The 26,108-nt window shown below is 36.6% G+C and overlaps 1 protein-coding gene across 7 annotated transcripts in view; it reads right to left on the reverse strand.

The window, feature by feature from the left end:
- The window catches only part of LOC105468137 (SATB homeobox 2), a 198,739-nt gene that overhangs the window by 155,013 nt on the left and 17,618 nt on the right, over nt 1-26,108 (reverse strand). For 6 of the 7 annotated variants that reach the window (XM_071073141.1, XM_011718171.3, XM_071073140.1 and 3 more), the window contains one exon: nt 7,230-7,406. In XM_071073141.1, the coding sequence (XP_070929242.1) occupies nt 7,230-7,406 (177 nt within the window). Of the gene's footprint in view, nt 1-7,229; nt 7,407-13,970; nt 13,995-26,108 lie in introns of those variants that run through there. The other variant, XM_024788613.2, reaches the window with a different exon arrangement.

Consider the following 26,108-nt stretch of genomic DNA (forward strand, 5'->3'; position numbering starts at 1 on the left):
TTTTCTGTTAAACGTTAGCTCCAAGGCCTAAAATTTCTAAATATGTATCTTTTTTCAACATTGCCCTTATAAAGAAAAAAACTGCTGAAAGTCTCCCAAACATTTAATGTTGAAAGAAGAAAAAGTAGGGAAAAGAGAGAGAGTGAAAGGAAGAAACAGAGAAAGCGAGACAATTTTTTTTTTTTTTTGAGATGCAGTCTTGCTCTGTTGCCCAGACTGTAGTGCAGTGGCATGATCTCAGTTCACTGTAACCACCTCCTCCTGGGTTCAAGTGATTCTCCTGCCTCAGCCTCCAGGGTAGCTGGGATTAAAGGTGTCCGCCACCATGCCTGGCTAATTTTTGTATTCTTAGTAGAGACAGGGTTTGGCCATCTGGTCATGTTGGCCAGGCTGGTCTCGAACTCCTGACCTCAGGTGCTCAGGTGGAACCTTGGCCTCCCAAAGTGCTGGGATTACAGGCGTGAGCCCACCACGCCTGGACCATTTTAAATATTTTCACTAGGGAAAATGTCAAACTTTCAGAGCATGAAAAACCTTTTGGCTCCAGACAACATATATCTTTTAACCATTCTCTCTCAAAAAAAAAAAAAAAAAAAAAAAGAAAAGAAAAAGAAAAAAAACAAGAAAGAAAAAAGAAAACAAAGTTAATTTCTGAATTCTTTTCCAAGATTATGACTGTGCTTACTAATTATCTATCTGTCTGTCTATCTATCTACCTATTTACTTGATTATGACTGTGCTTACTAATTATCTATCTGTCTGTCTATCTATCTACCTATTTACTTATTTAGAGACAGAGTCTCTGTCGCCCAGGATGGAGTGCAGTGGCACTATCTCAATCTTGGCTCACTGCAACCTCCACCTCCCGGTTTCAAGTGATTCTCCTGCGTCAGCCTCCTGAGTAGCTGGAATTGGTTACAGGTACCTGCCACCATGCCTAGCTAATTTTTGTAGTTTTAGTAGAGATGGGGTTTCACCATGTTGACCAGGCTAGCTTCAAACCCCTGACCCCAAGGGATCTGTCCACCTCAACCTCCCAAAAGTGCTGGGATTACAGGAATGAGTCATCGTGCACAGCCACTAATTGCTTATTTAAAATCATAGTATTTGAAGGAATTTATAGGACTAGGACTTTCATTAAGTTTAGCAAACAAAAATTCTGAATTAAAGCAGCAAATCTAAGTTTCAGAAAAGAATGTTTTTAAGTGTAAAAGAATAGATAACCTATAGATTCAAAAAAAAATTAAGGGACACATCAACCAAGTGTAATTTATAGATTTCTGTGGCTCCTAATTTGAATAAAGCAACACTAAAAAAAAATTACAAAATGATTAAGAAAATTTGAATCTTTACTGAATGTGAAATTAAAGAATTACCTTTTTTTAGGAGTTATGATAGTATTGTGGTTTATGTTTTCTATGATAGTCTTTATCTTTCAGAGATATTTATTAAAATATTTATAGATAAAATATAATATCTAGCATATACTTTGAAATAATCCAGTGGGGGAGCGGGTGAGAAGCGGGTAGGGACAGAGACAAGACAGGATTGGCCATGAATTTCTAATTGTTGATCCTAGATGAGGAGTTCATGAATATTTAATACCAAGTCTCTCGAATTTGTATACGTTGCATGTTTCCATAAAAAATGATTTTAGAGAATTTAAGAGCAGAGCATTTCAAACACTGAACAATTTAAACGGAAAGAATATTTATTTCTAACAATAAAATTTGCCTTGAAATTAGCTTCTATGTAAAGATCTTCCAATAGTACACTGTAAAGAGATAGTACATTGAAAAATATATAAAATAAATAAATGAATAATAAAGCGATAATAAAGGCATTCATTTTTTATAAAAATATCCTTGGTATTTTGGTTTTAAATCTTTTTTATTCTTATCATTGTTTCCAGTTCATAGATGGAAATTCTGCTTTCTACATACAATGCCTTCAAGTAGATGAGGTTCAGATCAACACTGACAAAACATTTGTAAGTTTGATAAGAAACTTCTAGATTAGGAATATGTTCTATTTTTGTATCAGGACTCATTTTGGTCACATAAGCAAGAATTATGTATTTGAAATGCTCAACCTACTATAGGCCCTCTACAAGTATTTAGTTTTAGAAGTTGGCTTCAGTACATGACAATTCTATGAGGTTTGGCTTTTTGTTTGCTTTTAAATTTTAATGAAGTCTGTCTCTATTACTTTGAAAAAGTATCTATATATTTCATCATGGAAATGAAATATATAAACATCATTATCAAATATATATAATCAGCATGTATTTAGTAATCACCTAATGCAAAAAGTCCTACCTTTTAGGGCTTATGTCCAAAAGTAAAGAGCAAGTGCTGGCAATCAGACTTTTCACAGGACAGCTGTGTGGTTAAGGACCTTGAATTTAGAGATAGATCAATGGACTTCAGATTTCAGTTCTTCCACCCACCAGCCTGTGCCTCTGGGAAAGTGACTCCCCTACTCTTCTTTGCCTCAGTTTCCTCTTCTGTGAAATGGGAAATGTATAACTTACTTCAAAAGTCTGTTATAAGAATTAAATGAGTCAGTACATTTAAATCTCTTAGAACAGTGCCCAACATATAGTAACTGCTCTATTGTTACCTTGCATTATATTAAAGCTCTAAGAATTGCCTGGGCATCGTGGCTCACACCTTTAATCCCAACGCTTTGGGAGGCTGAAGCAGGAGAATCACCTAAGGCAACATAAGGATACTTTCTCTCTACAAAAAATAAAGTAAAAATTAGGCTGGGCATGGTGGCAGGGCCACCCAGCTACTCAGGAGGCTGAGGCAGGAAGATTGCTTGAGCCCAAAAGTTTAAGGCTGCAGTGAACCATGATTGTGCCACTGCACTGCAGCCTGGGATATACATCAAGACCCTGTCTCAAAAAGTAAAAAACCAACTCGAAGAAATCCCTTGGTTTATACATCACAGGGGCTCATTAATGATTTATTGATTCTTTTTTTAAACTTCCACTGAAAAAATAGAAATGTATCTGTATCATGTATAAATTTTCACATTTATGGATAAATTAGGGATAAAGTGAACAGCTTATCAAAATTGGGGAATAAGATAGACATAATTATCTTCCCATTTATTCAATTAATTCATGAAAGAAGTAAAATTTGATATTTACTTTTTTTATTAGAAAAAGAAGAAAATCCCACATAATCCCATCACCTACTCTGTTGATTATTTTAATACATTGCCTTTGTCTTTCTTCCATGCATATATGTGGAATTTTATATCATTGAGAATGTACTTGGCACCCTGCTTGATTCACATAACATTTATTAAAGACACTTTTTCTGTGTTTTAGAAACATCATTTAAAATGACTGCATGAATGTAATTACTCCAATATAAATAAGAAACAGTGACAATTAATATACCCTTCTTAAACATATAATTTTGACCTTAAAAAAAAATCCATTCAGAAAGGATTTTTGCTTCTTTATTTGTTAAGCACATTTGTTTTAAAATAAAATTGTCGGCTGGGCACAGTGGCTCATACCTATAATCCCAATACTTTGGGAGGCCGAGGTGGGCGGATCATCTGAGGTCAGGAGTTCAAGACCAGCCTGGCCAACATGGTGAAACCCCATCTTTACTAAAAATACAAAAATTAGCCAGGCATGTTGGCAGGCGCCTGTAATCCCAGCTATGTGGGAGCCTAAGGCAGGAGAATCGCTTGAAACCAGCAGGCAGAGGTTGCAGTGAGCCAAGACTGCGCCTCTGCACTCCAGTCTGGGTGACAGAGTGAGACTCCCTCAAAATAAATAAATTAATTTAATTTAATTAATCAACAGTTAATTTTAAAACGTATTTTAAAATTAACAGAAAGTAGGGGAGAGATAAAATGCCCACTTACAAATTAAATCAAACAAGCACAGTGAGGCATCACCTTGCCATCACGGCTGCCTCCCAAAGCCCACCATTCACACTGCCAACATGAATGAATAGCTACTCAACCAGTGGGCTCCAGAACTCTCTGGACAGCGTAGGGAGCTCCACGGCTACTGCCAAAAGTCTTATGGGGAAGAACTGAAAAGATGAAAAGGAAAGAAGAAAGAATAGTAAAGGAAGTGGTGAGTTTTAAGTTGGGAGAATGGGGCAGTTCCCAGAGTAGCAGCAGTACCCTGGATTAACATGCCTCTTCCAAAAGACTTTTAATGCAGAGACATGTACTCACGGCCCATCATACATATAGTATAAAGTGCGCTTGCCATTCATTAGACCTTAGTCCAACTATTCTGGTACAAGCAAAGGGCCTGCCAGTTTTCGGCTTTCTACATATGCAAAACAGCAAGTCTGATGAATCCTGCATTTCATATCCTTGAGAATCAGAGTTAACAGTATGTGCACTGGGAAATGGAGGTTATGGGTCAGCTAGAAACACAGTTACCATGGTTTATAACAGTATCATTCTACATTATTCTCTCTTAGGTCCTGATATCTAGCCTTCAAATAAAGGCTATTTTAACACAGGGAAAGAAATCCCTAAACCCCATTTTAGTAGAATTTCTATCATTCTTTAGAAGCAAATATTATCTTACTAAAAATTCAACTCACCTGGAGGGAATACCCTCTGAGAAAAAGAAAATGACTATCCTATGTTTACAAGATCATGGACCTGCTGCCCTGTCATTGGGACTTGAGGACCATTCCAAATAATGACATTGCTAATGTATTTCCTCCTCTACAGGCAATCTGAAATATTCTTCCAATTCAATTACCGAAACTCTTTTCTGGTCACATCAAAATGAAAAATTGTATTTCAAGAGTCTTGATTTTTAAAATGGCTAAAACAACCCACTATCTTCGCAGTTTAGTTCTGCCCAACCTTTCCAGCATATGAAAAAGAGATTCAAGAACACTGCCGTTTCTTTGCTTTAAATGGATTTGCCAGGAAGTCCCGCAAGTCCTCATCTTAGAGGAATTACATAAACATGAAACGAACAACAAAGCCAAACAAAAATGAACAAAAAACTACCCCCATAAAACCTCATGCCTTCAGTCATCAAAAGTCATATTTTGTTCTACTTCCTTTTCTATCTTTCTTACATGCTGCTGTTTATCCAGCATATGAATTACCTGTCTTACCATGCATACTATTTGGTCTATAATAAACATGCAGCAAACCGCATACTTTTAATGATCTGAATGAAGACAATGATCTAATACATTTATTTCAAAGTAAACAATTCTAAGTTTTTTCCACTTCCCCAAAACACAGATCGGCAGCCTAATTTAAAATAAACTGATTTTTTTCCTTTGTGAGATTACAGTATAAGACCGAGTGATAAAATCTTTGCTTACCTATAAAGTGTATCTGTACTCTAGAGTACCATAGGAATATTGATTCAACTTATAAATAGTATAATATTTAGCATTTTAGCCTTAATATTCAAAAACTTTGAGGAGGCAAATAATCACTTTTGACTTGTCCCCTGTTTAATAATCCTCCACGGTAGATGACATTTATCTGCTCATATATCTCACCTTGGTGAGTAGAATTCTTAGTCCAAATCCCTGAAAGGAATAGTGTGGCTCCCTAGTGCAAATTTCCTGAGAGCCCCTTCCCTCAGCATGTGCCAAGAATCAAATCTTGGCCACTTAGTGCTCTGTGTTCCACATGTGAGCTCTCGACGCGCTGAACGGCTGTGCTAACTGAGATGGATGGCCCTGTCAAACAGGAAGCTGGCACACCAGGGTGCAAGCAGTGGGATACAATGACCTTTACATTCAGAGAAAAATATCCCTAAAGTGGCATGAAAAGTTTGTGGGGGGAAGGGAAGGGAGATTCTTTTATTTCATTTAGGTACATAGCATGACATAAAAGCAATGGTGCCCAGTATGCAATTTGCTCAGGATCAAATCGTGAATCCCTCACACAAGAAGGAAAGTTGTCGGAAAAAAGGAAATGAATCATCCTTTATCAGGCTGCTTTGAAAGCACTGGACTCTACGATTCAGCTATTATCACTGCGCCCAGCCTGGCCAGCGCTCGGATTCAGACTGTGCTGGGATTCACAATAACTAGTAGGGTACTACCTGCCCTGGGAAAACATTCCTAATTTCAATCAGGTTGCTTTCTTGATTGAACTAAAGTATAACTTAAATGCTTAAAATATTTCCTAAAAAGCAATCATCTACTTACAGAATCAAATTCAAGAGCTTGGGAATTTAAATCCGTTGGTCATCACATCTGTAACTTTATATCAATATTTAATCTCTCATAGTATCCTTATTGTTACAAATGAGGCTCTGACTGATAGTTCTTAGGAATGATATGAAGAGAAACTCATTTTAAAAAATAAAAAACATCCTTGGCATATTCACAAATGTTAACTAAAGATAGTAATCCAGGACACTAATATATAAACTAAGATCTGGAAGTTACGGATTTCTCTCCTTTGGTTATAACCATAATCATAAACAATACAATTCAATCATTTCAGCTGAAAAACAAGAACAATAAATTCCATCAGATCAATTTTTTTTTTCCATTACTCAAGGTTTGGGGGGAATTTTTGTTATTTGTTTTGTCAATTCTTTGGCATGAAAGAACAATGGGCTATACTTCAAAATGAAACAACAGAAGCTCACAATGGGCTCCCCAGTATTGTACAATACACACTGAAATAATGATGCAATTTTAATATTTAATTAAATAAGTGAAAGGAATTGATCATAAAGACACTGCAATATTTTTTAACTGAATGGACCGCATCAAAATTACAAAAGTTTTCAAAGATACAAAAGGATAAGAGGCATCCATTTTTTTTTTGTTGTTTAATTAAAAGCTTATCACAAAGTGCGGAAGCCACAGGCCCAAAGCAATAAATAAATTTTGGAAAACTGAATGCTTTATAAGTCATGTATTGTAAGTTTGGATAACTCAGGAGTTAAATATCTCAGCACTGGCCCTAATTAGAGAAAATAACAGTGTTATGAATGCAAAAATCTATGATAAGTTTGAAATGCAAGTTGATTTTGTGGCTCCAGAAGTGCTGGTCAAATGCTTCCCAAAACAACAAGAAAACAAGAAACAAGTCCTTCTACAAGAAATATTCTACTGCTCACTAGGAAATGCTAAGTCTAACAATTATCCTTCGACCTTTGTTTGGAAAACTATTTCAGAAAACATATTCCTCCTCAAATTATGACACACAAGAGACTTGGGAGGAGAGGGGAGAGGCATTAATACCTTGGGCCTGAGCCGCAGAACTGTGAGAATACCCCAGGGCCAGGAGCGCAGTCTCCACCAGCTGGCTAAAAAGCACATCTTTCCGCACCAGGACAAACTCAGCGTGTTCTTCTCTGTTGTCATACTCAAGAGAGCCGTCCAACTGCTCCACGACACAAAAGACAGGAATCATCAAACCTGAAGGGACAAAATTCAAGAGCAAAACACAAACATTAAAAAGCAAATCTCAGTCACTGCGATGAGAAGGGAAGCGACAGTTATAAAAGTCACTCATCTGTGATCGACAGTGGTTTAGATTAAACAAGCCTCTCAGTCATATAGGCCTAATGGAAAGCTGTGGGTTTTCCCCCTCTATTATTACAGAATTGCCCGGGGCAGTGGCAGAAGCCCTTAGATTCCTGTCATTTTCACCAATCAGAGGTGTCCTGGTACATAGGTAAGATGAAGGTGATCGTACAGACACTTAATGTCTATAGTTTTATCATTAACTTTTAGCACTAGTATTTTCAGATCAGATCTGCTCTTGTCTAGAAATATATTACATGTACAAGTAATATATTTTCTTGTCTAGATATATATTTCAAAGCTTCCAGCTCCTTCCTACTAAGGAGGTATGTTTGATTCTAAGGCCTAAGCTGTTATGTGAATACAAGAAAGTCAATAGAAATTTAAAATAAGTCCCTCTTACATGTTGTTGTTTTTTTAAATCCTAGTAAATAGGTTATCAACTAGCCTGAAAATAACATGACCATAAACGTCTTAATTTACATTTATGTCAAAATATACATCCAAATACAAAAGTTTGCCTATGTAAAATTATTTTATACATTAACATCAGTTACTGGAAAGGGAGTATCTCTTCTTGTGTTTTCAGAGAAAATAAGTAAACTACCCTAAAGAATAAAGCAAATTAGTCTAGTTGAAAATCTGTTGAAATCTGTTGTCACTGAAATATTTCTCTGCTTTGTATCAAAGTGTGAAAAGCTAAAAAATGTTTAATTCACCAAAGATTTTTTTAAACAGTTTTTTATTTTTAAAAAGTCATACAGGCACTTAAATCTAAACATAACCAAGGCAGAAGATCATCAAAGTTTTACCAACGTACGAGTAATAAACATGGACCCTGCCTAATGTAATTCACACAAATTAGTATGTTACAGGTCTTCCTTTTATGCAAGAAAAATTAAAACTTATGAAGAATGGGTGAGCAGGCAGACGGGGGAGGTGGAAAGTTACATGGTCATGGTGAAGGTACTTCACAACAAAAAGAAGACCTCTGTGTGAAATGACTAGATGGGAGTATGGCCTGACACACAGAATGCACAGGAGTTTTCCAGAACCCCCTCCCTGTGGCTTCAACCCTAGAAGCCTCCTGACTCACTCTGATCTGGAAAGCCAAGGGTGGGAGCAGATACTCTGCAAACTACTGGGTTACAGATTGAGGTATTTGTTCTCAAGATAATACAATGGTGCAACTGGTTCCCATGTGCTAATTATTATTATTAAAGATAATAAGTATTAGGTGTAATTATTAAATATAATCCTTATTAACAATAATAATACTCATTAAGAATTGTTATCATTAAAGATCATGGTAATTATTATTAAGACTGCACAACAGTCTAACAAGTTAAACCATACCATACACAAGACAACTCAGTGTTCACGCCTGAGAACAAGAAAGCAGTATTACTGTCCATTGCAAATACACTCTCCATGGTGTAGATTTATTTAAAAATATACGATATGGGTGGAGCAGACTGATTTTTTAAACAAAGAAGAAGATTTAGGATAGCTACACAATGCCTTGCAAGATATATTTTTTAATTGTGACCATTACTGGTACATGAAATGCTTATTTATTTATTTCTACCAAGTTCATTCCCAAATATATATAGGACATATAGTGAATAATATAAATTAGATATCCTCCAAATTATGTTTTTTTTCTCTCTCTCTCTCGCTTTTGTTGCCCAGGCTGGTGTGCAATGGCGAGATCTCGGCTCACTGCAACCTCCACCTCTCGGGTTCAAGCGATTCTCCTGCCTCAGCCTCCTGAGTAGCTGGGATTACAGGTGCCCGCCACCACGCCTGGCTAATTTTTGTACCTTTAATAGAGATGAGGTTTCTCCATGTTGGCCAGGCTGGTCTCGAACTCCTAACCTCAGGTGATCCACCTGCCTTGGCCTCCCAAAGTGCTGGGATTACAGGCATAAGCCACCACACCTGGCCCCAAATTATCTTTGTAGTCATTCATATATCCAGGATTTATTCCCTGAACACCTACTACGTGCCAGGTATCACCACCAGTGGCTCCACGGATACAAGTAAGAACAAGTCTGACATCCCTCCTGCCCTCAATGTAGTTAAAGGAGTTGTAAAACCTTCCTAAGCAAGCATAATGGCATTTTATAGGACTAATTCATGAGAGTCCATACCAGCAAGGAATAGCCCTCATTTAGAGCTTTTACCTCTTACATGCTGGCATATAATCTTTGCCCAAGGAAGTAGGTAGATTTTTATTTCTAATGATTTAAGCATATGCACACATAAGGCCATATAGTCCATGGTGCCATAAGCTACTTCACCACTAATACCTGTGTGTACATAAGTTTCGATGCTGAAAATCCATGTGCAGTTCCTAATGTCAACATCTGAGTGTCACACATCTGGGAATCACAGATAAGATCTTTAAATGAATCCAATTGCTCCATAAGCTATCAAGTCTCCATTACTTAGAAACTATATATCTTTCTCAAGTCTATGGTCAACTGAAAAAACTTAAGATCCTATTAACTTTTAAAAATAGTATTAACTGTTCAGTTAGATATGAAATATAACATGAAAGCACAGGGATCTATAACATGTAGGGACTTAAGTTTTGTAACTGTCAATTACTGAAATAGTTCCTAAACATTTTGGTTCAGTGATTAAAGGAAGCAATTGTTAACTGACACAACAGTAATAACTTCTTACAAAAAGCACGCACCAATCCCCTACTGTCATCACCTATTAAAAACAAAACAAAACAAAACAAAAAAACCTTTGTGGTCATTTACAAAATAAAACAGTATTAACCAGGAATGTATGATAATAGGGTTTGTTCTGCAGCACATATACATGAGATACTGGAGAATATCATAAAAGGCTTATACTTAGAAAAATTTACCTTCTTACTAGAATTTGACCCATCTAAACAATTACGGTTTTTATAATGAAATGCAAGTTTTACGAAAGAAGAATAAAGGAGGAAAAATGGATGCAATTACTAGTGACAATAACAAGAGAAATAAAAAAAATAGTAAAATAGTACAATTGAGGTCAAGTGTAGAAAGAAGAAAATTAAGGCATAGGTTTAAAAGTCCTTTAAAAACCAAAAATCCCTAAGGGAAGCACACTATAAAAGGATGAGTAAAAATATATGCCGAGAGAGAGAGAGAGATTTGTCCATCTTATTCACAACTCGTCCCAGGCAAAAAGAGGGAAAAAGAAAGAAAAAAAGAGAGAAAAGTGACAATGGATAGAAAGACAGGGAAGTGCTTGAAAAGCACTTCACAAAATAAATTAAGAATGGGGAGAATTTAAAAGTTCCAATAAAAGAATAAAAATGTAAAACTGAAATCCATTTTCAACAAAATTTAGAAATGGTGAAGAAAAAAGAAAATCTTGCTCTAGCCCTATATCTTGAGCTTCCAACATTATTTTTCTTTTATTGTAGCACAGACCCATTTTCAGATGATCTAGTAGAGAACTTTGAACCTTCTGATCATAAGCCTTACTAAGCCTTTTACAATCACAGGAGGTAAGCAGGTAGTTTAATCTAGAGAACAGGCACTCGGCCTCAGCCATTTGCTAAAAATTAAGAGTTGTTCTGGTAATTGGGATAAATGATGAATTCTGTCGTCAAAGAGGCAAAATAAGCCTGGTACCCTCTCTACACTAGAAAAATGCATTCTTCCAACTGTCATTAGTGATGATACTGAAACTGTCATTTTCATTCTGACATTATTTCTGAAGAAGTGTGTATAATTTTTAAGGCGTTAACCATTGTTACTGTCACTGTTCACAGCAACAGCTGTGAGAATTGAGACACGTGCGAAAATGGTTAGATGTGGTGATGAACAGCAGCGGGTCAAGGTCAAGTCCTGGCACTGTCCCTCTTTACCTGTGTGTGACCTTGAGTAGTTCATCTGACCTCTCTGAAGCTCAAATTCCTCCTAGCCAAAACGCAAACAATATCTACATCGTAGATCTGTGGTGAAGATTAAACAATACTACATATTTAAGTTGTCTGACAGCTCTCAAACAATGGAATCTATTTGTTTTCCTTTTTTCAAAATCAGTATTAATACCATTTTACAGAGGAAAAAAAGTTAACCAGTAATTTTTTTCAAGGTCTGTAATCAATGCTCACGATACTAACTAAAAGGCATTTCTTCAGAATAAAGATGATACTAATAATCTATTATTAGTATCTATTATGCAAATGGAAATGGCTTAAAGTGTTTAACATGTCCCATGCAAAAAAGGTGAAAGTGCTTAAAAGCACAATAAAACTACCTGTCCATTATAGCAGCCTCTAACTTCATGTAGCAATTGAGTACTTGAAACATAGCTGGTCTCAAATTGAGATGTGCCATAAGTATAAAATACATACTAGATTTTAATGACTTAATAACAAAAAGGAATAAAAATAAACATAAATGATTTTTTAAAAGTAATTGCATGTAGAATATCTTGAACATACTGAGTTAAAGAAAATATATTATTAAAATTAACTTCATCTGTTTAACTTTTAGTGTAGCTACTAGAAAATTTAAAATTATACATGTGGCTTATATTTGTATTAATATCAGAGAGCACTGTTCTAATGAATCTGCCCAATAACAATATACAATTTTTTCTCACACAGGATACATTTATCACAAACTGATACTAGGCCAATAGTGTGACTGTCATGAGCCCTTTAGCTGTCTTTCCTCTGTGTTCCGGATTTTAGGAGTCCTGAAGACAGAAGCACTCTTGGTTAAATTCCAAAATCCAATGTGTTACCTTATCTGCAATTGCAGGCTGCTGTTTTATTACTAACTATATTAATCCAACTTCTTTTATTAGGAAACAGCTCTTTCCCCCTTCCCTTCATTCTAAAGAACAGACTTCAGGAAATGGCACAACACTGGCTATGAAAGTGACCTGAGGAATGCATATTCTCGAAGACTCTGAACGTTTAACTCAACAATGAAAGACGAAAGATGGTGCAGCTGCAGCAAGGCATCTAGGTGACAGGATTCAAGAGCCTTGTGCCAAAGTTGGGGCATGAAATAAACTCCTGCTTTGCACTGCACTTCCTAGATCATCATGTAGTCTAACATACACACCTTTATCTTCTCACATTTACCCTGTCACAGGGTTAGCATTATTTTCAGTTGATAAATTAGGAAACTGAAACTATGGGAGAAGTAACATGTCCTAAGAAACACAGTGAGGCAAGGGCAGAATAGTTCAGGTTATCCAGCTCTAAATCCTAAGCAGGCTGCTTTCCTAAGAGTTGAAAACAACACTCCAGAATCCACACCCATTGAAATCTAAGGGCTTGGCCTCTTAATAAAAAGGACCCTTTACCACTTGCTATGTCCAATGGGCGACCTGTGCTACTCGTAAGTGAATTCACCTTTTGCCTGCCTACCAGGTGTCCGGCACCATGCTAGGCATGGAGGGGGAATCAAAGACGGCTCCTGCCCTTCCATTATTCACAGACAAAGAAAGAAAGAAAGGCTCACATGAATGGTCATACTTTAGTGTAAATCGGCATCGTCTCCAGCCTCCTCCCTAGCCCCTTTGTCTCCTTGGTCCACCAGTACTCCTGAATGACAGGAGCCAGTTTGAGATGAGAGGAGGCCAGGCTTTCGCCTCCCCTCTTTCAAAGGACTCCTGAAGCCTATCTGTCTCTTGAAGGAAGGCAGGAGACAGGGCCCACTCCCTTCCCTGGGGCCTGCAGCATATCTAGTTCTATCACCTGAGAAGGTCCCAGGGCTAACTGGAGATTATAAAGATTGCTATCTTTTCTTTGTATAAAACTGAACCTGAAGTACCAAAGAACAAGCTGTTTGAAATACTGAAACAAACTTTATCCCATAAACTGAGTGAATAACAGTCTTCAAGAGGACAGAGAGAAAAAGTGAGGGATGGCTACTAATTTTTCTTATTGTAAATTTATCAGAAAATCAAAATAACGATTTACTTGTTCTATAACCTCATACTCTCATTTTCTCTCTCTCTCTCTCTCACTGACCCAATCATATACATACATACTGAGTCACAGACAAGAAGAGAAGTCACTTGCCAACATTAACCTCTAGCCCCTTCTTTCCATCCTAAAATAATAAAGAGGCTGGGTGCAGTGGCTCACGCCTGTAATCCCAGCACTTTGGGAGGCCGAGGCGGGCAGATCACCTGAGGTCAGGAGTTCCAGACCAGTCTGACCAACATGGTGAGACCCTAGCCCGGCGTGATGGCAGGCACCTATAATCCCAGCTACTTGGGAGGCTGAGGGCAGCAGAATGGCTTGAACCTAGGAGACAGAGGTTGCAGTGAGCCGAGACCATGCCACTGCACTCCAGCCTGGGCAACAGAAACAGACTCTGCCTCAAATAATAATAATAATAATAATAATAATAAAGAAAAGCCTGAGCACCTAAAATTGCAACCGTAAACAAAAAGAAAGAACAGGGTGTTTCTCACCTCCCTGTTGGGGTCCCAGGAAAAATTTCAAAAAGGGATGCAATGCGTCCTTCCTAGTCTCCTCTTTGCGGCCTTGCTGTCCTCTGCTGGGCGCCCAGCCTCCTGGGCTAAGGCAGCCGCAGGCTCTACATTCCACTCCAGCCTCCTACTCCCCCCAGGGGCTAATCTCAAAAATTCCAGAGATTAATAGATAAAAAGATGCTTGCTATACTATTTGAATGGTTTAGTGTTCTCCTTAATCTCCTCAGCTAGATCTTCACTGTAAAATATATACTTTATTTCAAATAAACTTCTCATGGAAGAAATTTCAGGCAGTATAATAAGAAACAGTAGAAAAAAAATTTCAACAATTTTAAAGGAGAGGGAAGAGCAATCATTTGGATGCAAAGGGAGTTACCCACAGGTCCACAGGTGGACCAGAGGCCCTCTAGGCTCCCCCAACTGCTCCAGTTTTCAAGGCTCCTCCCTGTCCTTTGCTTGTAAACTACACACTTCCTGAAACATTAAATCACTTGTTTTTCTAGTTGGCTTTTACTTAACTCTTATTGTAGAGGAAGCAGAAGCCAAGACAGAGGTGAGACAGCAGCAAGTTCTAAGTCGTTTACAGGTAGAGATCAGTCAATTTTCCAATTATGAGAAAGGCAAACTCTACATCATAATTACTTTTATTTTTTTGATGGAATTTCACTCTTACTGCCCAGGCTGGAGTGCAATGGCGTGATCTCGGCTCACCGCAACCTCTACCTCAAGTTTAAGCGATTCTCCTGTCTCAGCCTCCCGAGTAGCTGGGATTACAGGCATGTGCCACCACACCCGGCTAATTTTGTATTTTTAGTAGAGACAGGGTTTCCCCATGTTGGTCACGCTGGTCTTGAACTCCTAACCTCAGATGATCCGCCTGCCTTGGCCTCCAAAGCGCTGGGATTATAGGTGTGAGCCATCTCACCCAGCCATCATAATTACTCTTAGGTACAAACTGAGCCAAACATACAATAACTCAATTTCATATTTACCCATGACCCAGGTGCAACTCAGGATTAGACCTCCAACTAAATAATAAATAATATTCAATAATATTGAATAAGAGTAAGAAATTGAGTAAGAGTTAATATTGAATACAAGTTAAGAAAAAACCAACTAGAAAAACAAGTGAATTTTTCAGAGAATGTGTAGTTTACAATATATCGAATATTATTTATTACTCAATTTTATTATTTATTATGAAATAATCAATAATATCTAATATTGATTTATTCAATAATAAATCGTCTTGATGGCTCTCCCACTATTTGTCGGGGCAGTGGGGTTGAGAATGATATCAAGAAACAGCTTATTCTCAGAATTCTCTCTAGGAAAACCAGACACTACTTTACAACCCCTGAAGCCAATCTTAACTTTGGACAATGAGAACAAAAAATAGCCGGGTGTGAGGATGGGAGGGTGGACGCTAGTCCTCTCTCACTGACGACCCGAAAGGATCAAACTGAGCCTAAAATGGTAGGGAAGGGAAATGAGTTCTGGCCTTCCATATCTCTGATTCCAGGCCTGACTCCAGGCAAAGCAACCACAAGTCAACCTGAAGTCAGGTCCGAAAGCTGAAGGAGAAACTCCAGGTCTCTAAACATCCTTCTGTATAGAAATTAAGTGGCAAGATCAAACTGGCCAGGCAGTTTGCAAAACAGTATTTCACAGGCACATAGGAGGCAATTTGTGGAAGCTTATCTAAACAAAAGAAGCCTGAGCCACACCTGGGAACTCTGCCACAGCAAGCCTGACCCACAGAACTAAATTCTCCGATGTCAGGAATGCCGAGGCTCTAGTGGGTGTAGAGGAGAGGCCCACCATTTTCCTCCTCAAACATGGACTGGACTTAGCTCCCTCAAGCCCCTCCCACCCGAGCCTGACCTATATAGTGGGCCCAAAATAAATGTTGATTTAGTTTAACAAAATGGCAATTCCACTTAGATATTAATCACCACCATTAATAGGCAGTGTCTGCCTAGCTGTCAAACTTGTCCATATCACTCTGGCCCCATTGCACTGCACTCAGCATCAGCAGACAAGGAAAGCTTTCTAGGAAATGATTCACACAAGTGGATTCAGGAGCTTGCTCCATGTTGTCCAGGGGAAGTTGGCCAGATCACAGCACTGTGCATGACCACTATTGACAGAACTTGTCGGTGTATCACCACAGGCATCGCATGGATGGGTGTGCAATAAAGTAGTGTGCTGCACCGTGCTCTGTACACACCCTAGAGCCACGGGGGTCTTGTTGGCAGTCCTACCAATGTCCTGCACTGAAGGACTACAGTATCTTTTCTAAATTTAGTAACTACAGAAAGACAAAATGTTTAATAATCCTAGAATTTAAAAAAAAAAAAAAATTTAAGGACAAAAGAGCCGGGCACGGTGGCCGGAGCCTGTTAATCCCAGCTACTTGGAAGGCTGAAGTGGGAGGATCACTTGAGCTTAGGAGTTTGAGGCTACAGTGAGCAATGATCTCACCAGTGCACTCCAGCTGGAGTTACAGAGCCAGACCCATCTCTAAAATAATTAAATAATTTTAAAAAAATAGAAAGGAAAAAAGTAGGATATACAAGTTTGAATATAACAGAAAAGTTCAAGTGTATGGCATATTGTTGAAGTATCCTTAGTTCAAGCCTAAATTCTTCAGGTTCTTTTCACAATAGGTGAAAAATACATATATGCATAAGTCCTGAAACTCAACCACATGTTAAAAACGACTACCATAATTTATGAATGCCAGGGTTTCTGTCCTTCGTTAAGTAAAATTTTATTCTGGAGGTTTCTGAGTTTTGTTTTGTTTTTTGTTTTTTTTTTTGAGACAGAGTCTCACTCTGTTGAAAATAGTATTTAAGTGGAGATCGATTCATCTCCCCACCTTATTCTCATCATCCTCTCTGGAAAAGCTATTTGCAACTCAGAGTCCCATGCGTCAAAAAAGGAGTCAATGAAAATTGTCCTTATACTAACATTTACTTCAGGTTTTGAGCTCTGCCTAAATGTTATTTTATCTAATTCAAACAATTAAAAAAAAAAAAAAAAAAAAAGCTTGATTAATTTCTCCAGTGTAGTGTTAAGGAAAGGTTAACTGTACTGAGGTCCTCTTGAAAGGAATTAATAAAGGAATCAAGTGTTCAGCTCTCAATAAGACAAGACTACCCGGATTTCTAGTGGGAATATTTCATAGCACAAGCATGTTTTCTTTGGGGAGTTTAACTCACAAAAATTATTAAAAATTGAGATCAAACACTGGTGCAGAGCCTCAAAGGAAATCATACTAGAATGGAGAGATTTTTATCAAATAAAAAACTGAAAAGTAAAGTTTTTATAGCAAAAAAAATAAAAGGCTTTCTCCCTCACAAAAAGAAAATCCTACTGTCTATGTTTAGAGTTCAAACAGCAAAACATTTATGGATATTTAATAGATGTGTAGAAAGTAACACTGTGCAATGAATGCAGATTTCACAAAGCCGAGCTTAAGCAGACAGGCAACTACCACCTTCGTTTCCCAGCCATTAAAAGCCACTCTCATTCTTATATTCAACAAATGCATCCATCAAGACGCAATAACAACCAAACTGGTGAAAGGGCTAACACTGAAAGGAGAAAGAGAAAAAAACAGGAGGGAGAAAGAGCAAGAAAGTCAAAATCATAGTGTGTATTCTCCAGTCCCCTTAGGGGATATGACTGAGACCTCTGGTTTGCAATACATAGGATATTATTATTGTGACTCAGATCAAGTTAATAAAACCCAGCCTACAGACCAGGGAAACCAGGGTCTGATGGAATACTTCCCAGACAAAATATTTTAAGTATATATGTAGTGCTTGTGTAATTTATAGAAATTAATCAGAAAAACAGAACAGAGAAAACTAGTATTTTTTTTTCACTTTATGGTTCTAATACATCCTCTTTATAATTTATATAATTTCCAAAATAAAATATTAAAATTAATATTTTAAAAATGAAAGAGACTATTTAAGTCTCTGCATACAAATCTCTTGGAAACCTTAGGTTCATCCTGAATATGTTTATCCAAAGGCTATCACCCAGCCAAAGAAAGAGTTATTCCACTTTTTACTGCCTTTGAGAAGTGTTATCAAAGCCTAAAGTGATTTGTCTCCTGGACAAAAAAGTGAGAAATATTTACCCTAAATAAAATGTAAGATTCTACTTTCCTCAAAGAAAAACCGTGGTAGACTACTGCAGCATTTTAAATGGGGAGTAATTCCAGGTATGAACACCTTAATCTCAAAAAGATTTCATTTTCCCTAGAGTCCTTGGTTCATAAATTATTTAAGCATAAAATATAATTTTCTGAGCCCTGAAATAAAGGTATTGGTGGTGTCCCCCTTCCCCTAGAAGGCCAGTTTCAAAACAGTTCTATTCCGACAAGCCCAATACAAAATAACAGAAACACAAGTCAAACATTATTTCAAACTCCATATTGAAGGAGAAAAGAATTTCATCTGGGGTTAACTTAATAGTATACGTTTAAGTTTGTGGGTGAACTTCAGTATCGCCCAAGAGGTAAGAGCTGTTATTTTATCTTGGCACCATCACTGCTAGATCTAGATGGAGATGATAGAAGAAACTATACATGACAGTTTCTATGAATATAAGTTCATTTATTTTGTTAACACAAATAGGATCGACAAACAGCTATGTTTTCAAAGAGCAAGCCTGTGTTTATTCTATATATGAGAGGCTGGCGGCGAGAGATGGCTTTACTGTGTCATTCTAGCAAAGGAAGAAGAGAGCTGCATCTGAGAAGCCTGCCTTGGTTAAAAAGAACTGTCTCCCTCAAACTCACTTTCAAGCTATACATCAATCTTCAATATAATTATGTTTGACAGAATATAAGCTCTTGGCAGTTAACTTGTTTACAATAAATGCTTAGTTTGGGTACATGGACTGTATTTCAGTCCTACAAATATCAAACACAAACCTACAACAGTCCCATTATGGAGCTGAGAATTATTTTGCTATAAATCTTTTTATTGGGGGGCCAAGGGAATTACTTTGCAGCTTGTTTCCCACTAACCACTTGGAACAGTGTGAAAAAAGAGGTACATTTATGCTCTGACCCTGCACTAATTGGAATCCTATACATTTCCATAGGAGAATGTTCAGTATCAATCCTGAACATGCAGGTCAGCCCCCAGTTCTGCCATGGTGGCAAAAAATACACATGAAACAAAACGGTTCTTACTAAAGCCATGGCATTTTCCTACAGTTCTTTTTCTTCTCAAAGTTTCTTGGGAACTAATGACCATTTGTAACAGTGTTGGCCGACTTTCAACGGCAAGCCCCAGTTTTGGGGGAGTTTATAAGTTAGCTGTAAAAACGTGCTTAAGGCTCAAACTTGCCATATGAATGAGGCTGTAAATAGAGGTAGTTTTGCTGAATATTACCTAGAGATTCATTTGAGAAGGAAAAAAGTCAGGATCACCTTATTTACCCTTGTAAAGTGGCTTTACCTGGGTATTAAAAGTGTAATAACTTCCTATTCAGAGAATAATTTGCTCGTCTTATACTCCCTAGATACTAAAGGGTGTGGGGTGTTCTAATACCACATTTCCCAAATCTAAAGGACAACATCTTGTCCGAATGGAGCCTCTAGGAATGCTTCTCTCCTGACAGGCACCTTCACTCACATTCTGAATACCTTCTGGTTTTCAGATGAAGACAATTTATCATTCAAGGTTTCTTTAGTGCTTTCTAATTTCCCACTTAACATGTAATTAGATTACTACAATAACTCAACTTTAACATAGTATTAATACATCAAAAAGATCATATTAAGGATCACAGTTTATTTTCCAAAATAATACTGAAAAATTCAGTCACATAATGACTTAAGATTCCAATTTCTTTCTTTCTAGTCAATGTTACAATTACAGGTGACAAAAAATTTAAAACGTGTTTGTCTCTCAGCTTCTAATGAAGAATAGCAGCAACTGATTTATAAGTTTCAACTGTCATGCAAAATGGTTTTATTAAAAAACTTTACCACAGGGCTTTCTTGTATACAGGGGAGAGAGACAGAAAAGAAAAATATTTCCACTGCATTATCAGCCTCACAGAACTTCCTTGTTAATACCAAAGCACTAGTTTGCAATGTGAACTAATGGAAAATTGTTAAATTCACCTAAAATAACCACTCCTTTTTTTAAACTAAAGAAGCCCTTTTAAAACCTTGACTATTTAATTGCTGTTTACTTGCGGAAGAGGGACATGGAGAAGGTGATCGTATGAAAAAAAAAAAAAAAAACCAAAACACTTTTTTTTAATTGTACAACAAAAATTCCCTCCAAGGCAAAAAGACATTATGCCAAGTTCCACCCAGAATTAATGTTTAGGTTTAAATTATAAAGTCCAGAAGAAACGGAACCACTAATAGACCCTTAAAGCTCATGGTCTTCATCAACACTGTTAGGTTATGTAAATGTTAAAACTGAAAACCCTTTGCTGACAAAAGCACTTTAATGAAGGCGCTATTAACTAGACTCTATGGATTAAAAAACTTTTTAAAAAGCTTTTTTGGGGCTGTTTGATATATATCCCACTCTAAAAGGGATGATAAATGCTCGGGAGAGTTCTGAAATTATGAGACCTCCATCAGGAGGATGTACTGCTTATCTTGTTTCTTTCATTTTGTCACCTCAGGAAGGTTTTTAAATATTAAACCCAAGAAACTCAGCGACAGATGAAAGAAATATTCCCCTCTAAGTCTGTCAACTGAGTAAAACCTGGAGCTCTGACTACTCTGATGGCCAACATTATTTGCAGTTTTAGTATCCCCACCACACATGGGGGGTAACCCGAGTTATCCCCACCTCAGGTATCCCCACCCTGAGCCAGGGTTCCAGGGTGAACTCCACCATCACCACCTAGGTTTCTACAGGAGCTCACAGTTTCTATGAATAGAGTAACAAACACAGCCCAGAATGAGGGGAAATGAGCCTGATTCTTGGCTGCTGCCTGGCAGTTCATTCGGAGTTGCTGAAAGCGTAGCTCTGTGGAATGAGAGCTGGAGTCTCAGCAACGTTAAGGACATCGATTTCGTGATTCAGAGGACTGCAGGTCGAAGCAAAAGCCTCTGCAATTCGGTGACAGTCAAGTGAGTACACCTCAGGTGATGTGACCACAGAGCAACTCAGGTTACTCCCATGTGTGCTGAGAAGAAATGAGGGTGCTCACTATTCGGCCTCCACTCTCTCTCTCCCCTTCAGCCTGGTTTGGACTTTGGGAAGAGGAAGAACAGCAGGCCTAGGAACCACACCTAACCCTTACTTGGCTGGGCTTTGTAACAAGAGGAACATTCATTACTTCTGATTTCCATTTACAGAGACAAAAAAAAAGGAGGGGGAGAGTAGTTCCGCCTCAGGTAGAATTTAAGAAAATGGGATTTTCCTGGTCAAACTGTGTATGAAGACAAAGTCAATGGTCATTTGTAATGTCTCCTGGGCAACCACTTCCCATAGGCTCCTCTCTGAACTTCTCAGGGAAGAATGAGAGCCAAATGGTCTCTCCCGAAAACAGATTTTAGCTAATAAACACAACAAAGTAGCGAAAAGCACTTCAGTTTTTCTGCATCTTCTCCAAGACTAAAAATTTGTACATTGTGTGACAGGTCCACCTCATTTTTCTTAATGATGTTTTTATTATTCTTTCACTCAATTAAAGCAGAAATGGATATTGCATCTTCTGACTGTATAATTGTTATTGTAATCTGTTTTCGATCACTGCTTGGGAAATGGGTCCAAAACAACATAAACTCTCCACTGCCTCGGAAGACAAGTCATTTTCTTTTACTACGACACTTAAAGAGACGTTTATCATGCTGCTCTGTTAGCATCTTTGGATTATGACAAAAGAAAGTTCTTGTTCTGTTAACCCTCAAAAAATAGTATTTCAAAAATGCTATTGCTATTTCAAGTGTTTTGATATGAATGCATCTTCTCAGTAAGCTATTAAATATATCAATGTTGCCTTTCCTTATATGTAATAGTAATTGAAACAAATGCAATAAAAGTACTCAATTTTAATATAGGACATAATTGGGAAACCTAAAAATACAGTTATTTTTACTTTATGTCTTTGGTCCTTTAGTCCTTTGGTCCTTTCCCAGGAGGCTTGGGCATTGTATTCCATCAAATTTGCTCTCTTTGCAAAGAAAATATTTTCTTGTGTTTAAAAAAAAAAAAAAAATCAGTCACAATCAGTTATGAAGGAACTGATACACTTGCTTTCCAGCCAAATGCAAAAACAAGTAAAAGGTACTTTTTAAAGAAAGAAAAAGATATATGTGGTTAACATGATGAAATTCAAGCTGTTTCTACAACAAATGCCTGCAAATCACCTCTGTCAGATCTTAGTACTTTGAAAAGCATTGGCTCTAACTAGAGTCTCTTATTTTATATATTATATACATAAATATCTGTGTAAGTCTTCAGTCAAATAAACAAAAGAAAGACACTGAGCTGCTGTGCACATTTCAGTAACTGTGCAACCATCAGTGGGCACCAGTTACCCTGGTTTGAAATGGATCCCTTTTGATAAATAGTAGCTTGCAGTGCTTCCCCTTTTTTGATCTTTGTTGTTATTTTACAGTTTAATAACCAACTGTGCTACGATAGAACTCCATTCCAATGATAAGGCTACTAGATAAGAGCAGAACTGAATTTGCCCACACATTATTAATGAGTAATAGTACCAGGAGCAACTAAAATTGAAATACATTTCCCCAGAAGGTTTTCCTGTCCTATATGTCATAACCATTAATAAAGAATATGCTTACTATAAGACTGACATAATTTGCTGATAACTTTATTGCAAGTTTCAAATACTCAAAATTTCTATTAATGCTTTGATCTGCATTTTAGGCATGTGTCAAACTAATAACCATAACATCCACTTGTTTAAGTTAAAGGACATCAATTAAAAGGGGGAAAAAATGCATGCCATAAATTCTGTTGTCATAATTATATATCTAAAGCACACTTGTTCCATATTATGTCTTTTTATCTAGTTTTTTAAAAATCTGAAATAAGGAAAACTTTTAATTGAGCAGCAAAAGATATGCAAGTTGTAGAATGCAATTTCTGATGTAGCCTTTCATAATTATACTGATTTTACCACAATTCTTAAATCACTTGCTACTAAGCAGCAAAATAATTCTGTTAATTGAAACAAATACATATAGCTAGAGTTCCATAATTTTGAAAACTCCACCATGGAACATTTTTACAAAAATACTATAGCATGTTATGCTTACGGGGCTTGTTTCTACATAAAAGAAGAAAAATAATGTTTGGTTGATTGCTAACAATAAAGAGGAACGGAAAATAGCACACTATAGTGGCTACAACTGTGCATTTTTCCAACTCTGTAAGTCCTCAACTGGTTTTTGTTTTAGTCATACCTCAGTTCCATTCGGGGCATCTACTTTGACTTCGAAATATTTATCACATTACATTTAAGTAGTAGGATGATGAATCTTTTGTATATAAAAATCCATTTTTACCACAGACATTTTCAAAACCTCTATTGCATTTTAAAATAACAGGAATTCACAGCTCTCCTTACTGGCACCCTAAGTTAATGATGGAGAGCAGTGTTGATTGGAAGTGAAAAAAGACCCATACAATCAAAGTCAGTAGAGGCAAATCATTCATTTAAAAATTGCCACAAAGAAAAGAATAGAAACCAAAAGGCAAACTCTTTTTTTCATTTTTTTGAGCTAAGCATAAAGGTCTCCTACTTGAAACCATTTTAGGTTATTTCTCTTTTTTTTTTCCAAAAAATAATGAGTTAAAATGTATGGGTTAGATCCAACATTTCACTGCTGTTCTTATTCTTGGGGAGTGGGGGAGACGGGGAACTTGCTGCCAAAGCTTCTGAAAAGAGAGTTTGGGCTGCTAATTTTTCGTTCACAAAATCTAAATTCCCCTTATGCATTCTCACACAACTCATGAAATAATATGAAACAGTATTATATCACTGCAAATTGAGACATTTTTATCAAAATAAAGAGTGATGATGCCAACATTTCATTTGTCATTTCCCACTTGTCACTTTTCACTGACAAACTGTTACACATACAACTTTTGTCAAATGCTCCATCTTTAAATATGTTCCAAAATGCCATTGTATCTAAGTATTCATGTAAGGAAGATAGTAAAAATTACTATGTTACCATATAGTAGTTATATAGGTTTTTTAAAAGCCTACCGATAAAATAATATAAAGAATTCTTTATTAATTTACATGCTATGTAGGATAAAGTCTGGCTTTCTGAAATGAAACAAACTATGTACATATTTTACACACCTAATGTGGGATTCTTAGTCATAAGAAACATTTTAATGGTGAGAAATTTTATTCCAACAGAAACCTAAAAAGCTTTAAAAGATAAGTATAACCCAAGAAAATAATACTATTTGTAATTCATCTAGCCTTGTAAATTTAACATGTCTTTTTAAATATATACATATATGCTAATTCTATAATAAATACTTTTTAAAAAGAAAGAAAAATAAGAGTTTTAAATTATAATTACCAAACTTCACTGCTTACTACTTTGCCAGATATACCAAATAATTATTGTAGTATTGCCTAGAATAAAACTGATTTCCCTATACTTAAAATGACTCAAATTCATATTCTTAGCTATCTAATAAATGATGATTAGTCTGTTTTCCCCTCTCTACAGCGACAGATTGGTTAAAACAAAATTCAAGAAAGAAAAGAAGAATTCAAACAGGATATCTCATATGTACAGACTTTGCTGGTTACAACCCTCTGGGAAAGGGTGATATTGCTTATTTTCTGCAGAGGTTAAAAAACAGATGCCTTAAGGGACATCTGTGTAGTTCACACACACACACACACACACACACACACACACTACACTACAGATGATCTTGAGTATACAATGGTCAGTGGGTTTCTGCTGATGGAACATAAGGCTTCCAAACTTACTTGAAACATCAAATTATGCTCAGGACTTTGAGGGGCGGATACCCTATGTTCTGTTTAATGTGTATGTTCCATTGCATATATTTTTTTAACCAAGTATATCTTTATTTTAATAACAGGCCAAGAACTAAAAACACTTTAGAGAAGAGTTATTTTTCTACCTCAGCAAAACTACAGAGGACATGCTAGATTGTTGGATGACCCCAAAGCTTAAGTTCATTCTATTTAAAAGATCTTAAAACCTTAAAAAAAAAAAAAAAAAAAAAAGTGAGTGGGAGGGGAAAATACAATCTTTTCTCTTTTTGAAGTAATGAGTACTTCCTACAAGTATTATGATATTCATCCTTGGAAATGGAGTTTTCTCCATTTTGCCCATGTTAACAATATATTTCTAAATTTTTAAGTATTATATAATCTCTACATACACCTATCTATACTTTCATATCTGCACTTTCAAAAAGTTAAATGTCTCTCTACTGTCGCTGATATGGTGACTACACCTGACCCGAACTGCATTTCTTTTCATCTAAAAGGAAGTGTTCCACATGTAGACAATTAAACTAACTGTTGTAGACAATGTTCAGTTTTAAATGAGGCCCTGACTAACAATCTTGATCACATTTGCTTCCCTATTTGAATACATCAGTGTGTACTGCATAATGATTTTTTTCCCCTTGCAACAAGACAGTTAAGTTCTTGAAAGGGCTGCCTGGTAGCACAAATAGGTCTACTTCGGGTAGACTAGTTATAAGATAACTTCCACAGACAGTATGCCAACAAAATTAAATTGTTATTTATAAAACATAAATTATTTTTCAGAAATAAGCAAGTTTTTTTCAAAAAAAAAAAAAAGCAAATCTCCCTAAAAGATATTTTCAATGTTTAAATATTTTTCCCTAAAATCTAGAACATTTAACACCAAAAAAATCATAAAAATTCATGGGAAAATGAAAAGTATCAAAAAGATTTCTGATGTTTAATGCCTCCTATCAGCAAATACACCATCTGGTATATTCAAGCGCTGTTCATTCAGTTTAAATAAAGCTGTCTGAAAGTTCTTCTTTAAGCCAAACATTAAAAAACGAAAATGCTTGTGTTAACAATGAATGAAACACAACAATTTATTGCTAT

The sequence above is a fragment of the Macaca nemestrina genome, chromosome 11 (genome assembly GCF_043159975.1).
Source record: "Macaca nemestrina isolate mMacNem1 chromosome 11, mMacNem.hap1, whole genome shotgun sequence".
Classification (NCBI taxonomy): Eukaryota; Metazoa; Chordata; class Mammalia; order Primates; family Cercopithecidae; genus Macaca; species Macaca nemestrina.